The sequence below is a fragment of the Folsomia candida genome, unplaced genomic scaffold (genome assembly GCF_002217175.1).
Source record: "Folsomia candida strain VU population unplaced genomic scaffold, ASM221717v1 Fcan01_Sc007, whole genome shotgun sequence".
Classification (NCBI taxonomy): domain Eukaryota; kingdom Metazoa; phylum Arthropoda; class Collembola; order Entomobryomorpha; family Isotomidae; genus Folsomia; species Folsomia candida.
In genome coordinates this window covers 4,351,160-4,368,458 of record NW_019091199.1, presented here as the reverse complement: position 1 = coordinate 4,368,458, position 17,299 = coordinate 4,351,160, and the positions used below count along the sequence as shown (strand labels likewise).

General features: G+C 39.7%; 4 protein-coding genes and 1 pseudogene across 5 annotated transcripts; 1 reads left to right on the top strand and 4 right to left on the bottom strand.

The window, feature by feature from the left end:
* Positions 1 to 686: 686 nt before the first annotated feature.
* Positions 687 to 2,696, bottom strand: LOC110852649 (annotated as a pseudogene).
* A 798-nt stretch (positions 2,697 to 3,494) lies between these two features.
* Positions 3,495 to 5,658, bottom strand: LOC118436194. Its single transcript, XM_035853719.1, has 5 exons — positions 4,716 to 5,658; positions 4,460 to 4,646; positions 4,223 to 4,382; positions 3,796 to 4,106; positions 3,495 to 3,714 (listed from the first exon to the last, which is right to left on the bottom strand). The coding sequence occupies exons 1-5, from the start codon at positions 5,362 to 5,364 to the stop codon at positions 3,495 to 3,497; spliced, it is 1,527 nt and encodes a 508-aa protein (XP_035709612.1). The 5' UTR covers positions 5,365 to 5,658.
* A 107-nt stretch (positions 5,659 to 5,765) lies between these two features.
* Positions 5,766 to 12,088, bottom strand: LOC110851683 (ATP-binding cassette sub-family G member 8). The gene is made up of 16 exons (XM_022099554.2): positions 11,966 to 12,088; positions 11,189 to 11,376; positions 11,009 to 11,093; positions 10,552 to 10,903; positions 9,086 to 9,208; positions 8,895 to 9,000; positions 8,754 to 8,822; positions 8,512 to 8,681; positions 7,739 to 7,915; positions 7,431 to 7,655; positions 7,290 to 7,344; positions 7,095 to 7,218; positions 6,735 to 7,026; positions 6,545 to 6,665; positions 6,184 to 6,470; positions 5,766 to 6,102 (listed from the first exon to the last, which is right to left on the bottom strand). The coding sequence occupies exons 2-16, from the start codon at positions 11,352 to 11,354 to the stop codon at positions 5,908 to 5,910; spliced, it is 2,547 nt and encodes an 848-aa protein (XP_021955246.1). The 5' UTR covers positions 11,355 to 11,376; positions 11,966 to 12,088; the 3' UTR covers positions 5,766 to 5,907.
* LOC110851686 (reticulon-4-interacting protein 1 homolog, mitochondrial) lies at positions 11,434 to 14,019 on the bottom strand. 2 transcript variants are annotated; one of them, XM_035854171.1, is made up of 7 exons: positions 13,881 to 13,998; positions 13,417 to 13,801; positions 13,055 to 13,351; positions 12,775 to 12,966; positions 12,570 to 12,682; positions 12,214 to 12,499; positions 11,434 to 12,133 (listed from the first exon to the last, which is right to left on the bottom strand). In XM_035854171.1, the coding sequence occupies exons 2-7, from the start codon at positions 13,765 to 13,767 to the stop codon at positions 12,008 to 12,010; spliced, it is 1,365 nt and encodes a 454-aa protein (XP_035710064.1). In that variant the 5' UTR covers positions 13,768 to 13,801; positions 13,881 to 13,998; the 3' UTR covers positions 11,434 to 12,007. The 2 variants fall into 2 exon arrangements, with proteins under 2 accessions (XP_035710064.1, XP_021955249.1); XM_022099557.2 differs by having other exon boundaries at positions 11,935 to 12,133; positions 13,417 to 13,789; positions 13,881 to 14,019.
* On the top strand, positions 13,927 to 17,285 carry LOC110851684 (glutamyl-tRNA(Gln) amidotransferase subunit A, mitochondrial). The gene is made up of 10 exons (XM_035854170.1): positions 13,927 to 14,027; positions 14,112 to 14,455; positions 14,525 to 14,625; positions 15,042 to 15,093; positions 15,164 to 15,339; positions 15,437 to 15,642; positions 15,722 to 15,945; positions 16,007 to 16,212; positions 16,279 to 16,920; positions 17,005 to 17,285. The coding sequence occupies exons 1-9, from the start codon at positions 13,995 to 13,997 to the stop codon at positions 16,425 to 16,427; spliced, it is 1,491 nt and encodes a 496-aa protein (XP_035710063.1). The 5' UTR covers positions 13,927 to 13,994; the 3' UTR covers positions 16,428 to 16,920; positions 17,005 to 17,285.
* Positions 17,286 to 17,299: the final 14 nt, after the last annotated feature.

The window sequence follows — 17,299 nt, the reverse complement described above, 5'->3', positions numbered from 1 at the left end:
ACCTTATCCACTTAAACTGGATTCCAGATTAGGCATGTTTTTGTTGTCGTCGTAAATGATGCAGCAGTTTTCCTCAACTGTCAGTATTATGAATAATAAGCACCATTTCCAGTAATCCGTGCACCTTGCTTGCATGCATTTATATTAGTAATAAAAAATTGAGCATAGATTGTGTCGCATGTCATGTTATCTGCGTGTAATTGTGAGTTGACGAAACGGAGGGTTTTCAACAAGTATGCAAGACACACGGGGATCATAAATCAGACGAGATAAGCAACGATGAAGAAACACAAGGCAGCAGAGTCCAAATAAATAAAATAAATACGAAGCCTCTCACTAATAAATTATGTGGACATTCTTCTTATCTGACGACGCCTACTTACTTATTTACTCGGAAAACGCGACAGTCACGATCACACCACTGTTGCAATAAATCCGCATCTAAACAAGCAAATGAAACTCACCGATTAAGAAAATAGTGCACCATAGAAGAACCCTGTCAAAACAAGTCTCTGAGCAAATGGCTGCGACTTTAGCTGTTAGTAGTTGATGATGATACGAATAATGTAAGCAAGTTTTGTAATGATGCTTTTACCAGATATCACAAATCGTCAGTCAATTGTTATCAGGTTCGGAAAATAAAATACACGATGGCAGATAGATGTAGAAAAAATCAGAGCGGAATGTGAGCGAGACTATCTAAATATCTTTAATTCGGTTGTTGCTATATACCATTTAGTAGTAATAAGTAATAATGCAGCAATAGGTAATCATTACCTAATCAGTACGATGAATGTATGGATAGCTAATTATTTTACTCGTTATTAGCGTAAAATGTTGCTAAATAATACGAAGCAACTTGACAATCTTTAAACTCGACTCGTGAAATCTCCTTCATTGTTGAAGCATCAATTACAACAAGAAAGTCACTCTGTCGCTTGTGCAAGTTGGTGACGAGGCAGATGAGGACGCTCATCCTCTTTGCTCCCAGGTGCCGGATTTGGTACGAATACGGGCGACCAGGGATGACACCCGGGTCCGGTCTCCCACATGACTCGTGGACATCCTGCCTCCCCCAAGTGTACTTTTCCCACCCCGTGAGCAATTGGAGATGTAGGCTTGAAGACGGTGGACGGTAAACAGCAGGTTGTGTAGGTGAAGAGGTGTTTCCTTGAGGAGTAGTTCGGGTTGATGCATCCGGTGTCATAACCATTGCAGTTTTGGCCAAGTGGTTCTCCAGTCAAAATTACACGGTCTCCTTTCCTTATAGCCAACGATTTGACGTCAGAGGAGAGAAGGGAGGAATTCTCGGCATGTTTTCTCACGTCCGCAATGACGGGAATGACGAATCGTTCCATACAGCCTGGGACGTAGGTTTTGGGGCTGATGAGCGAGCGAATGTTGGATAAGTTGAAGCCCTCGAACAGTGACATGTTGGATTGGGTACAAACATCCAAAATAATCTAAAGAAATGGAAATGTAATTTTCAATCTAGTAAAAATACTTAAATTTTGAGCATTTATGAAAGTGACCGTTTTGTCCCTTCAAACCTTGTTGTTTTCCTCGTATGCGTTGACAATATCCAAAAGTAGGATGGCTTGGGCAGTGAGATACTCCACTTTGAGCACCTTGCCAGTCGTCTTTTGCATGAGGTAGATTCTCGTTTTGTCCGACGGGATCCAGTCCATCCAGTCGTACATTCTATAACCCTTAATGTACGTTGCAGCAACTTTGACTACGTTCACAATATGCGGCGTTTCAACGAAGACGATATAATTCTCCGTGAGGGCGAAACATTTTCGGAGACAGCATGGTCCAAATTTCCAGCGAGATGGAATGGAACCCACCAATGTCGCTTCCTCGAGTCGTTTGCTCTTGTTGGAAAATGGCATTTTGACAATGGTGTTTTGAAAGGTGGCCTTGAGGGTCGAGCCACACACGTACAAATCTCCAGTTGTTACGTCTTTGATCACTTCTGGACAAATGTTGTTCAGACCAAAAATTTTGTGACTGTTAAAGTGTCCAACGGTGGACAGATTTTTCTGATTAATTTCGTAAATAGTAGGTCCATCGGCCATAACGTACATCTTGGAGTCGATGCTTGTTACTACACCAATGCAGTTGTCTGAAATATCGTTAGGTCCCTATAGAATAAATGTAATGAATTTAATAATTTAAGAGTATGTAGGCATTACTAAATAATATTGAATTAAATGTTTACTATTTACAAAGGGCATGAATTTTGAGAAGAATCCTTTTGCGTCATCATCTCCGGGGGGAGTCATGAGCCCCGGAATGACCGGATGTTTCGCTTTCACTGCTTTCTTATAATTAACCGTGTGTACATGTTTCGAGGAAAGCTTGACAGATTCGGACCCAATTTCGACCTTTGTGATCATAGCCAATCCATCCAGCCAGCTTTTGTAAGAGCCCTTTTCCAAGTCGAATGTACCAGGTCCGGACGTCCAGAGCGTCCCCTTCAGCCATCCCGGTATTGGAGCTATGTAAATATTACGATCAACATAATTTAAGACCAGTTTAGCTGCACTACCTAAAATTACCTGTGAAGTTGATTTCCCGTGGTGGTTGAACCTCTGGAACATTTTGAGCACAGCTCGGGATTTTCAGGTTAGATTTTACCGATGGCATTTATTTTATTCAAGTATTTTCAACTTGGAGCAACGCTTGGAGCGGAGTGGCAAGAAGTGGAACTTGTTGATCTCTTTAAATAAGTAATGGGAAGCAATATGCTGAAAGTTCATAAAACTTAATATCTGAATTTCTCCAGGCATAATACTTTATGGATAGTGGATTATTCAATATAACTAGCTGAATATTATTGCATTTCTCATGCTAAGTAGCACATTTTGGATCTAAATGGAATGGGGTACAACTTGGTATTTCCGTGTGGCGTATGTGTGTAGAAGAATGTTAAGTTTTATAAGTATGCGCAATAGCAATGCAACTAATATGCAAGTACCCAATGCTACTAATAGTAAATTAAATAGTATATGGATGAGACATATGAACATGGTTTGAAATAAAAATAACCATTTGTACAACTTTCACATCAACCAAATTCCTATCAAAATTTAAACAACTTTAAACTTCTACCTGAAATAAGTAATTTTGTGATGGTTCTGAAGCTGAGAATTATGTAGATTAACTATTTACAGATGACGTGAACATTTCCACATACTTAAGATTAGTACTGCCAAATAAAGATTTATAGAAAACTAGAAAGGCATGTACGTTAGTTTTTTATTTATAAAACATAAGTTTTGAATATTAAGTCCTCACGCCGTAAATATCATTACAATAAAAGAAAGAAATGATCGGTACAAGAACTGGCCCACAAAAATAAAGGTATAAAAAATTTTCTTCAATTCGGTAAAATAGGTAGAATCTAAAAGCACATTTAAAATGTGCAATAATAAAATTTGGTTAAAAAGGCAATTAAAAAAGACGGCAAAAATGAACTAAAACGAAATCCGTTATTCAATCTTGGATATATCATAGGGATGGATTTTGCAAACCATATTCAGCAAAATGCGAGCGATGGTTGCAATTCTAACTATTGGTTCTGAAATCAGTTCTGATAATTTCTGTACGCATGAGGCCTGGAAACTTTCATTGACGTGGAATCCAGCAGCAGCGACGACAGAAGCAGCTCGTAGAGGGGCATTGTATTCAATGGAGCGTTTAAACTCCTCTCTAGTAGAAATTTTGTATAAATTGTTTAATAACAATTCCAAAACATATCAGTGAATAAGTAGCTACCGGATTATTACTTACTTTGTTGCTACTTGAGATCCAGCCGGTAGCCAAAATTCCCGATAAAGACTTTCCACCTTAGCGTAAATCTCTGGATGTCGAATATAGCTGTAATGTAGATATAACAAGGCGACAGCATAAAAATGTTGCAATCTTTGTGGCGTGAGTTCCAGCATGGCGATGAACTGTTCAGTTAAATCATAAGGCGAGCCCCATAGGGCCCTGAAATTGAGAACTCGCAAAACTCGTACTTCGGATTCTGCCACAGCCTTCAGTGTAAAAACTTTATTTTCCTTCGACAAAACCTCCTTCACTTTATGCAGCATTACAGACTGTAAGAATCAATATGAATTATTAAATCGAATGTATGTAAATATCTTTACTAAAAGAAGCAATAAAGTTCATTGTAATCATCTTATTTAATTTTCATGTCCATCTAAATATTTACCGGATACTCTAAATTGGAATGTAGCTTCGAAGCCAACATTATGCAGCTGCAGATTCGTAAAGGTTTTTGAAGGAGTATCCGTTTCTTACACTCGGATAGAGTAGCTTTATCCATTGACTTGATGAGGTTGGTCATTTCTGCATTAAACAGACAACAGAACCTACACAACACCAGCCAAATAATTGACAATTATATGTACATCCACTCACATTGTGTAAAAATAAAATTAATACTGACCTATCAAATAGTTCTATCGTTCTGAAAAATGTCTCCGTGTTTACGTCGAGAGTTTTGCACCAATAAAATATCTCTTCGATTAGGTTGCCTTGCACCATTGTATACGCGTTGAGTGGATAATTCGGATCCATTACGTCCTGCCTTGCCTTCTTTAGCATGGCATCTAACTGTTCTTGCAATTCGGAAACTGCAAAACCAAAATTTTAAATTAGTATTTGATAATAAAAGCAATTCTAACATACATAAAACAACATACAACGCTCCTCAGTATTTCTATACTGATTGAATACAAAAGTTTTGAAAACATCCATTGATGGGATGTCGCCGATAAGTTGGAAATTGTTGGGATCAATTTCACTGGATTTACGCTTATTTGAACCAGAAGAAGACAAGACAATGTCCATCTTCTTCTTTGAGTCGTCCTCCTGAGTTTTGTTACTCTTGAAACTAGTGACTTTATTGAAGGTCTCGTATTTTACAATCGTTTCAACTTTTTCCTTAGTGCCACGTCCCTCCTTTGGTTTCTCGTTCTCCGGTTGGAAGTACAGGGGGTGCCAATGTGTGGGGTGGATTTGTTTATTTCGCTTTTCAACTTCATATTTGAACTGTAAAGGGTTCACCGTTTCTTTGGTCAGTGTCAATGGAGCTAACACCGCTGTTTGACTATTGGCAGCATTGGTATTATTGCGTTTTCTCAGGTACTGCAAGGGTCCCAACAGTTGTATCTTCTTTTCAGCAGCATTTTCTGGACCCTTTTCTTTGCCCGACGTCACATTTGAGGACTTTGTAGATATGGATCCCAAGCCCAAAAGCTTCTTGCTCGTCTCGGGAATCGGCGTAGACTCCGTACTAGGCAAAATTTCTTGAAAAAATGGTACAGGAGGAAAGCGTTTGGAACTAGACATTCTCACTTCAAAAAATATTCTGATAAACCTGACTAAAATTTGCCAAGTTGAAGAAAAGTTAAATTGTCGAATTGTGCTATTACACAAGTGCTATTTACACTAAGTCTTTACTAGAAAAGTATTTTTAACTTTTTTTGTTGTTTTTTGGGAATAAACGACCCACACCCACCGATCAATTTACTTTAATTTCTGAGAAAGGAAGCAGGAAATAATTGGAGCTCCCGACTGGTGGGCCTGAGTGGTGGTGAGTGACTAGTGGAGGAAGGAGGTCGAGAGGAGGGGAGAAAATTTCTGAACAACTTTTGCCCCGGTCATTGACCTCTCACAGATTTTCCTCCTCATAAACTCCCTGTATGTTTGTATGTGGTTATAAATAAAGTCAAGCAAATATGAGACGGACATGAAACTTAGCTAAGAATACTTCTTATTCTTATTTAGTCAGCATCAATAAATAAATAAATACATAATGTAATGCTAACGAATATACATATTAAAGTGTACAAATTTTCAATTTTTCGCAAATTCCTTGGATAAAGAGTAAATTCATGGGGTCTCGATGGGAGGAACGGCGAGGCCTTGTCTTTGTAGAATGAAGGAGAAGAACCCTACGAGGTAAAAGACGAAACCAATACCCAGCACGGATAACAAGTGGATGAGTATTGGACCTTGGTTCAAAAACCCAAAGTAGTCCAACGCTTTTGCTCCAGTGTTGATGCGACAATCCAACTGGGTCACAATCTACATAATTTTAATTCGTATAGATTAATTATATTTTAGTTCTCTAGTTTGATGTTGAAACTTGTGAAAATTGTTTTTAACCTGGCTATCGTGAGTAACCGGGTATCGGGGACAAGGAGAGTTGAATTGTTCTACTCCCACAAATTCATCGTGCACGACACGTTGCAGAATCCAACTTTCGGGGGACAAATATTTGACCCAGCTCACCCAATCGCCAAGGTCGGAGGGATGGATGGTGTAGGATGAGGCCATGGAGGTGACGAAGAGCAGGAGGACGAAGATTGTGATGGCTACGTTCCCGTTGCGAAATAGGTAAGTCAGGCCTTGGAAGATTAGGCGGAGGACATGCAGATACAGTAACATGTACCCTGGAAAATTTATAGCTTGCCTCACTTGTTTGTAAATAGGGTTTATTTATCGTGAAAGTAGGAATCACACGTACCCACAAAGGCGTAAAAGTGCTCGTTAGAATTGGCATCCACTGAACTCAGGCCAGCCATAACATAAGCTGGGACGGCGTACGCCAGATATATCGACATCATGTAAGGTAACTCTACCAAGTTCTGCATGGAAATTCATTTATCATACAGTGTGATTATTTGTAAATGAAACAACTTCTGACACTTGCTGACCTTTGCAATAAAATAGACGGCTTTGCTGTAAAGTTTCTCTTCAAAGTCTCGCGTGACACAGTCCAAATCCTTGGTATCGTTCGCCGAGAGGGTGATGATCACAGGGGCAGCGAGGAGAACCATGAGAACCCAGTGGAGGCCATACCTGTCGCTGATGTTGTTCTGGTCCTGATGTTGAGTCAACCGAATGTTCCAGTACAAAGCCCCAATTGTAATGCTGAGACTCGTGGCTAGCAACAAAATTAGCATCCAGTCGACGATATTCCAGGGGAACTTGTAGCCGATCCATGACCTATAAAACACACAGTTGTGCCATAATTGAACAATTAGAATTGTGTAAATTAATTGAACATTGCTTACATCAATAAGGCATAAAACTGCCGTAAGAAGCCGGCACTCTTAATTCTTGGAGGAAGAGGTTGTGGAGGTCCTACTGGGTCCATAATCATTTCCTGCTTCCTCCTGTATGAATCGGCCAGAGTTTCTGGAAATTAATAAACCTTTAGAGATTGATTTTATTTTATTTGATAGGATTTTTTTAAATGAGTTTCTCACCAATTCTTTGGCTGGACTCAAGCAATGCCTCGGAAGAAAGGTTGTCCAAAGTGACCTACACAGATTGTTGCACACTTTTAACAAACAGCATGGGCACGCATAACTTATAATAGTTCCATCACTAGTGTTATTTTTTTTTACAAGATCTAGGTAGTAGTCACTCGGGTTTTTAAATGCTGGGCAGGGGTACTCAATAAACGCAAAGTATGGGAGCATTTCTCTCCGATGCCCGTAAAACAAGAGTCGACCTGTAGACATTAAAGCGACTTTGGTGAACATTGAAAATATTTCGTAGGTGGGCGGATGAATGGTCATGATCACAATTCGTCCAGTGTCCGCATTGCTCCATTGTCGTAAATATTCCACCTAGAAATGCATGAGAATTTAATTCATTATCGTTTCATTATCGAAAATCTTTATTTTTTTCTATAAGCAATATGAGTTTGCACCAGGAAGAAGGTGTCAAAAATGTCCATTCCTCCCGTAGCGTCGTCCAAACACAAAATTTCAGCCCCCGTTATCAACTGGCAAGCGACCACCAAGCGTTGCCTTTCTGAAGAGGTGAGAGTGGACACCAGGCTCTTCCTTACTGAGCCAAGCCCTAGTTCTTCCAAGAGGACGCCGATCTACATGTGTTGTTAGAAAATGGTAACCAAATATGTAACTTCAATCCAGGGTTCGGAAAACCCCGGGGTTTTTCTATAATAAATACCCAACCCCAAGGGTTTTTCGGGTTTTTGTGGGTTTTTATGGGTGTTTGTAGAATATGAGGCTGGTTGAAACAAAATTCTTAAAATTCCATATTAAAGTAAAACTAATTCAATATTCATAAATTTTTCAATATTTTAATTGACTTTAATTTTTAAGTCAAAAGTTCGCGTTTAACAAGTAAACCAGAAATAAAACCTGGAATACATAATGATACTTGGAAATTCAAGTGGTTCATAAAATACTCAAAATTTCATGTTTCATGAATCCGAAAATTTAATTTTCATTGATTCCAGTTGTAGTTTAAAGAATCAATCTGGACTGTTTCAATCTGGCCCAAAATCTTACAAAAACCCAGGAAAAACCCACAAAAACCCGCAATAACCCCATTAAGCTTGAGGGGTTTTCCGGACATTTGATACCCCAAAAACCCACAAAAACTCCTACCCACAAAAACCCGGGGTAGCGAACCCTGCTTCAATCGTGATGAATTTTAGAATAAAGTCGTAAATACCTTGGTACTCAGATAACTCGTGGTGAGGTCCTTGCTTCTCAAGTTATAGTGAAAATATAGGGTTTGTTCGACGCTGATGGACTTGTGAAGTCGGTAATCTTTCCTCACGTAACCCACTCTAGATCCCAGCCGATCGACTGAGACCGGGTTTCCATTAAGAGTGAACTCACCTGCAGATTATTTATTGTTATTTATTAGACATAGCTTAAAATGGGCGTTTAGTAAATCAACCTCCAACTCACCATACACTTTACCCCTCCCACCCGTCGTCCTCCCTGCAAGTATGTCCAGCATGGTCGTGCCTTCCAGTGCTGATAGGTCACAAAATATGTATTAGTCATGATTCCTGGGACAATATAATTGCATTCCATTTGTTGTAATACCATTTGTGGCCAGGACGGCAAGTGATTCTCCTCCGTGAAGGTCAAATGATATCCCATCCAATATTCGTGCCTTTCCACGACCACTGTCAAACCCCATATTCCTAACCTGTGGTCGAAAAACGTGTATAAGTGATAGCAGTTTTACTTCTACATGTTCATTTAAAGACAGACAACAATGAAACGCAGTTTACTTGAAGATGGGGAAAATCGAAAAGTGAGGTTTCGTCTCCTTCATCTCCGACATATCCACGATTTGCACTCCCCGTCATCGTGTGACTCTGATGGGGACGCGAATTTCGAGAAACCAAGGACGCCTGTAGCAATTGTTTTAATAATCGTTTGAAGATTATGTACCCAATGGAGTTTTCGTTTTATTTTATATATATTTACCTGCGGTGTCCGGGCACTACATACCCCACACATCATTCCCCCACATTACATTTCCCACGTATCATTCCCCCACAGTTAATATCTTCACATGTCATACCAGGCACACCTCATTCCCCCACGCATCATACCCAGCACATTTCATTCTCCTCAGTTCATGCCTCCAGTTCATGTACATAGGTAAATGGGAAATGAAATGGATAAATAGGTGTTCTATTTTACTTCTCAACATTAATAAAAGCTTTATTTAATAACATTTAAAAATTGTAAAGCCAATTGTACAATGTTTAGCCCGAACCAGGGCTTATGTAATTGTCATGTCCATTTGTCTGTCTTTCTTATCTTTATTATTTCGTGAAAAAGCAGTATGGATCTCTGGTACAAATTTCAGCTTTCTATGTTAATTTGTGAAAATCGGTGGGGGTCTCCCAATACGGTCCTTCCTGATGAAATTTTTACTAATTACTATGCATATTCTTCAATTAAGAACCAAAAGCAACCTCTCTACCAAATTTCTGCTCGATTGGATGATTTTGAAAAATCGGTATGGGTCACCCCCTCGGGTACCTCCGGTTGACAAATTTTCCAATTTCGCTTCACATTCTTTCATTAAGAGCCATTAGCAACCTCTGTGCCGAATTTCAGCTTTCTTCGACAATTTTGAAATTTTGGTGCATAATACCCCACCCACTCCGATGACCCCCACCGGTCAACCACTGAACCGATGTCGCCCATCTTCGAACCCGTTTCCTAACTTCGTCCAATATGCATATGGTAAAAATTCCAAGTCAATCGGTCAACTCGTTCGACAGTTATCGAAAGACAGACAGACGGACATGACAATTACATAAGCCCTGGTTCGGGCTAAAAATTGTACAATTGGCTTTACAATTTTTAAATTTGGGAATTTTAAAGTTAGATTTACAAATTTAGGAATAAGGTTGCTCATATTTTAAAAAAAATTGTTGATGAGGACCACATTTGACTGACTATACTATGTTATTACATAAAGCTTTTATTAATGTTGAGAAGTAAAATAGAACTAACACCTATTTATCCATTTCATTTCCCATTTACCTATGTACATGAACTGGAGGCATGAACTGAGGAGAATGAAATGTGCTGGGTATGATAAGTGAGGGAATGATGCGTGGGGGAATGAGGTGTGTCTGGTATGACATGTGAAGATATTAACTGTGGGAAAATGATACGTGGGAAATGTAATGTGGGGGAATGATGTGCGGGGTATGTAGTGCCCCACAACCTTTACCTGCGATCCAGTTTTTGATATTGGTCGAGGCGGATGATCACCTCCGTTGAGCAGATTGCTCTCACTATTTGATTTGTTAGGCTTTCTGAACCTGTTGGAAATGAGTCCCATCGGATGTGGACCCCCATTGTTGTGGTGATGACCGCTATGACCAGGACCACCATTTCCGTTCACCAGGTCCGTTTCCGACCGCGCCCTCATCACTCCTCCGCCTTGATGATGGCGAGCACTGACGCTGTCCAATGCATGGATTTCGCTGGCCGTGTCCTTGAAACCCTTTCCAGGTCCCGGTGGGAGAACTCGAGGTAGACCAAATTTCAAGTAGGCGTACATGTTGTTGGCCAGCTCAGATCTACGTGGTAAATATAATAATGACATTAATAATTTAAAACAAAAGCTCCAGAACGATGAAAAGGATGCACATGTACGATAACCATGCTATAAGGTCATCGTTCACCTTGGAGCAAGTCGGGGATGTCGAAGGATTGATTGCACTGTTTGTTCTCTGAGTTGGAAATTTCCATAGGGCAGGGGCGACCGCTCTGTAAATTAATCAACGATTAATTGATTAATTGTAAATTATACAAAAATTGTTACATTGAACTATTTGAACTTAATGCGTAACCATAAGCTTTACCTTCCGACCCTAAAGCAGAGTCTGTAAAGTCTGAATTTAGATTTTGCCGATATATGGACCACGCGTGAAGGTCTTCCGTTCCAGGATTCACGGTTTGTTGGGAATGAACCGTGTACCTCCGATTGGATGGGTCTACATTTGACGACAACTCCCACATTTCTTGCATCCTTGTCACTTTTTCTCAACTCCTGCAGCAAGATTTGTGTAATTTCTTAAATTCTAACAATACAAAGTGCACTGTATTCACATTTTATAATCAAACTCTGGTCACCAATAAATACTTAATTAAATGCACGTACGAAATGTACAAGAAAAGTCAATTAAATCATATAGCGATTGAATCTCAAAAGTCAACTTAAGTTTCGCCTCTTTTGCTTTTGGTAGCGTAGTAGTGGGTACGTAACCAACACTAGCAAATACCTGCCTTGCACCTGTTGAATTCTTTTCCATTGTATCCAACAATACAGCCCATTATTGCCCAATGAAACCACCTCAGGGCTAGATTTACCTCTTCAAATGATTTTTAACCCTAGCAGCAACAGCAGCAGCACTTCTGTCAGAAGTATATACGAATCCAGGGTGCATTCACTCTGCCAGAGATACATAGCTCTCTCCTGTGACTCGATCTTTGATGCTATTATGTGACAGCAACGGGAAATAACAATGCGTCAGTGTGCATTATAAATATTCATGAATCCCAACGGAATCGTGAACATGCTAAATATTTTAGTAAATAATTCTCATGCTGAAAATCAAATCATTTTTATATGTGAATACTTGATTTGTCGTATGTATTGACTTTGTAATTCAGAGTTTGGCTCAGTTTGAGTTAACATAATCCTCCATGTCTAACATAATTTTTCCTCTTAAATGACCGTCGTCCACCCGTTTGTAGGCATCTTTTGTTTCGTCAAATTTGAATGACTCTTGGATTACTGGCCGAATCTGGGGAATTTATGAAGTAAAAATAATAATGACACATTTCATGATGGCGTTTGTCATAGATCTTCGAAATGAATGTGTACCCGTTTTGATTGCAACAAATCTGTAAAATTTTCCAACGGAGCCCCATTGGGAATGAAAAAGGCCCACTTTGTAACTGACTGTCCCTTGTTCCAACTTTGATAGTTGCTGTTCAGCAAGTCTCCAACATTCTTTGCAGCTCCTCCTAGAAATCCAAACTTATCCATGTTTGATAAAAATGGAGGTGAAAGGGTTATGTATTGTCCGGTGACCGCTTTAAGATACTGGATTGTTTCTAGTGACTTTTTATAATTGGTGGGTCCAGACAGGTCAAGAACGCAGTCATATCTAGCAATATACATACGAAATAAATGTCTCACTTTCCGGATTTGGTTATCATTTATATGTATGTGCTTACGGTGAGTAATGCTTAACCATTTCTGAAAACTCTTGCATTTTATAATCGATCACAAAGTCACATCCTAATGAGGTCATTAGAGCCTCAGCTTCAGAACTGCATGTAGTGACCACCTAAAAATTACGGGGATAATTTATACATTGTATTGACATGTACATATTTCCATTTTATATTTTTGGATGTTAAGCACGTTTATTATACATACATGCGTTCCTTGAGATTTCAAATATTGGACTGCAAACGTGCCAACCCCTCCTGATCCGCCCAAAACTAGAAACCTTTTTCCGTTCAAATTAGAAAATGCTCCCGTTACCCTGATTGCTGCCCAAGTGGTCAGACCAACATACGGGATTGCAGCAGCTTCCAAAAAGCTCATGTTTTTCGGTTTCTGGCGGATCTGTCAATAATATAATAATAAGTAAGTTACTGTATAGCAATAATTTAATCTCAACTTTCCTTGAGATTAACCCTAATTTAATACTCACCGTGTCAATCGATGAGATTACATAGGTCGCATGAGCTCCTTGTCTCTGAACTCCCACTACGCCAAAGACTTCGTCCCCCACTCGGAGTCCATGTTTTCCTCTGGCCTCGTGTCCCATTTGAACAATAACCCCCGAGAAATCTCTCCCCAGCGTTAAAGGGAATTCGATTGTTGTAGCCCCACGACGAAATGGAAGAGACAACTGTTTCAAGGACTGAAGCCCAAATGGCCCCTTACTTTGTTCAGAGCTGCACAATCCTCGGAGGAGGTTGAGCGTGTCGGCTCCGTAACCTCTGGTCTGTAAAAAAAATGTGAAGTTCAAATGACCATTCCTTGTAACTAACAGTCATGTTCCTCATTTACCATTGCGATGTCGATGGGATTGATGGAGGAAGCATGGACGCGGATGAGGACGTCGGTGGGGGATTTAATGGGTGGGATGCGAGACGTGGACGCCTGAAGGTCATCGATACCAGAGTATGCGTGAATCTGCCAACTTCTCAGCTCACCCCTCGCATCCGACTTTGAGCGTGGTGGAGAATCAGCCGGTTTTGTTGATGAAGTTGTTGTACTGCTACTGGAGAAGTGACTGAAGTTCCGCCGGTGGTGGTGGTGGCGAATTCTTATTATTCGACGACAAGGGCCAAGGTGACTGTCGCCCAACAGGGACAAAATCCTAAGCAAGTTCCCTGATGCAAAGTGTCTCTTCAACATTTCTCTTCCCAGTAAGCCTAGCCTGCAAAAATAACTGAAATGTAAATTATTGTTCTGATCAAACTCACAAATATACGCGTTTAATTTATAAGCATTTAATTAACAATTAATACCAAATGAGAGATAAATAGTTGAGTATTATTTTGTTTGCAGTACAAGTTACTACAACGCCGAGAGGAGATTTTTACTGGAGGAGTCGTCCTTGTGTTCTTGTCCCGGGTACTGCAATGATGGCCACCTTGCCCCACAACATTAAGGAGGTGGAATTTAGTTACCTAAATGGATAACTAATTATGTTAAAAGCCGAATGATGTTAAAAGAAACTGGTTACATATTATTTGCAGGCGGTGAGACTGGTGGCGAATGGGGCCGTAGGAAAAACTCAGTTGGCCGAGGCGTCCGTGTTCAGAATTCGAGAAGCCGGGCACCTCAACGCATTCACCTTCGTAACAGCAAAAAAAGACCTCAGTAAACAAAATGGCTCGAAAACTCCTCCGACGAGACCTCGTCTGGAAGGGGTTCCAATTGCAGTCAAGGACAATTTCTGTGTCTCTCAAATGCCTACGACATGCGGATCTAAAATGCTCTATAGCTTTGTTCCTCCATACACTGCCACAGTGGTTCAAAAACTAGTGGATGCTGGGGCCATAATTATTGGAAAGACGAATATGGACGAGTTTGGAATGGGGTAAAGAATTTTATATTTTTACTCTTAAATTGGGTCTGTGTTATGAATTGTTTGAATTTGCTAATTCAGGAATGGGACGGTGGACAGCATATTTGGACCGACAAAGAATATTTGGGGGCTAGAAAAGTACAGATGCAGTTCTTTGTCATTTGATGACTGGCATGTTCCTGGTATGCTAAGCTAATATTGTTTGTGAATAATTGTTTGAAAAAATAACCAGACCAGAGAGGTAACTAGTAAAAATATTTAGGCAGAGTATTCTGCCTAAATATTGGTGAAGGGTGAAGTAGCACTAGAAACGTGGAGAGGATGCCGTTATTCGACACGATAAATTATTTAGGTTCAAATAATTAAATGATGGAACAAAAATTCTGATCGTGCTGCCTGTTTGAACTCTGAGCCACGATAGAAGCTGTCAAGCAAACAGCAAAAATGGGTTTCTTATCACGTTCTATTTGTGTGATAGACACCACGCTTATTCTTAAGTAGCTGAGGGTTGAGCATTTCTTGTGTATTCCTATCTACGATTGTAATAATGATAACAACGTATGACTGGTTTAAATGGAAAGCACTTTCACTTCCACAGGTGGGAGTTCTGGAGGGAGCGCGGTCGCAGTTGCTTCAGGATTGTGTTTAGGGTATTGTATATTTTGCACTTTTTGTGAAGCAACGCAATTGTTGGTTTGCTTATGAAATTAACTTTTCCAGTGCCTTGGGATCAGACACAGGAGGATCAATTAGAAATCCTGCATCATATTGCGGAGTTTATGGGCTCAAGCCAACTTACGGATCTTTATCCAGATATGGTCTAATTCCTCTAGTCAATTCCATGGACGTGCCTGGTGTTCTGAGTCGGACAGTAGATGATTGTGCTGTACTTTATGGTATAAATAGGCTATCATGAACGATCCAATTTTCTAATTATCACTTATTTATCACACTGACAGTGGCTCACTTAAATATTTCAAATTTTCTTTGTAGATGTAATCAAAGGTTTGGATAGTTCTGATTCTACCAGTGTCCAAATTCCTACAACGGATTCAATCCCCTCTGAAGATGGAATTGTAAAAAATATTCGAATAGGACTTCCCAAAGAGTATGCATGTGATGGAATGTCCCCAGAAATCATCTCATGTTGGAGAGAGGTTGCTAGCCTTCTTGAGAAAGACGGAGCAAATGTTCTAGAAGTTCGAAACATAATAACCATTTTGTATGTACATAAATCTATGTGCAACGTATTCTAAATTCTAATATCTACTAAAATAGGTATCGCTGCCTCACACCAAATACTCTATTGTCTGCTATTCCGTCCTAAACCCTTGCGAGGTCGCGAGTAACATGGCCAGATACGATGGCGTAAGATATGGTCACAGATCGCACAAAAAAGGACTCGACTCCACAGAATCACTTTATGCTCAAACACGACACGAAGGATTTAATTCTGTTGTAAGAGGGCGAATCTTAGCTGGAAATTACTTTCTACTCAAACGGTAACGGTAATTCATCCGCATAAGAAAAGTGCACGATTTAGAAGTGATTTAATCTTTTCAGAAATTACGACAAGTATTTTATACAAGCGTTAAAAATCAGACGTTTGATTACAAATGATTTCAATAATGTTTGGAAATCAGAGTGCGATCTTCTCCTGACGCCCGTAACGCTGACCACAGCCCCCACCTACAGCGAGTTTATTCAATGGGATAACAGAAAGCAGAGTTCCGTGCAGGATTTCTGTACTCAACCTGCAAACATGGCTGGTAAGATACATATTCTTGAAATGACATTAATGTAGTATATCATTCAGCAACTCTGTTTTTATGCAGGTTTACCAGCATTAAGCATCCCTATAAAGCTGTCAATGTCAGGTCTTCCAATTAGCTTGCAACTTATCGGACCACGATTTAGTGAAGCACGTATTTTCCAAGTTGCAAAGAGAATTGAGAATGTAGTCAATTTCAAGCATTGCAAATAGCACATTTGTTTCGTAGTCAATATAAATTATATACTACAAATCACTAGTTGAGACTGGTGCTGAAGGTTCCACTTGGTTGATCTTGTTTACATGTGACGCAATATATAGTGACTTAATCGTTAGGGATCTTGGTACCTACTATTTTAGTGTTTTATTCGAATTGTTGTTTATATTTGTGTTTGATGCAACTATTAATTAAGAGAATACGCAATTGGTGCGTAAAGAGGGCTATAAATTGAGATGTCCCCACGATATTAGTTTCACTACGACTTTGTACCATCATCTTCTTTGAGAGATTTGAATTTAAGGCTAGCTCTGCAATCATGTCCAAATTTGTTCTTCTTTCCGTCCTTATTTCTGCTCTGGTGAGCGCTTTGTTTTTCGGAGGTGCTGAGGCTGGAAATGCTATTCCGGGTCTTGGGAATGGACCCACCCCATTCCAGTCGCTCTTTGCTACTGGATTCTCTGGAAGTTACAACACATTCGGCTCAGGGTAATTTCAATACAATAAGTAATTACTAAACACCGACAAAAAATGTCAGACACTTTTGACCCTAATGCTTTATTTATTGTACAGAACGACTGCTGGCGCAATCGGTGCTTATGGACGATTTGTGAGCGGCGGTGCTCACTCCAACCCACATGGAGGAGGAAGTTATGGCAAATAATAACAACAGGTTGAGAATAATATCTTGGACATAAAATTCCAATCCATGAAACTCCATTGTTCCATTTTTCTTCGTTATTAACCTTAATTGTATTTAATATTACATTGTTTTGTTAGCCTGCCTGCCTGCGTTATTTAAATTTTATGATTTGTGACCTTGAATAAATACGCTCAGCTCGTTATTATACGAATTTTATGGTTTCAT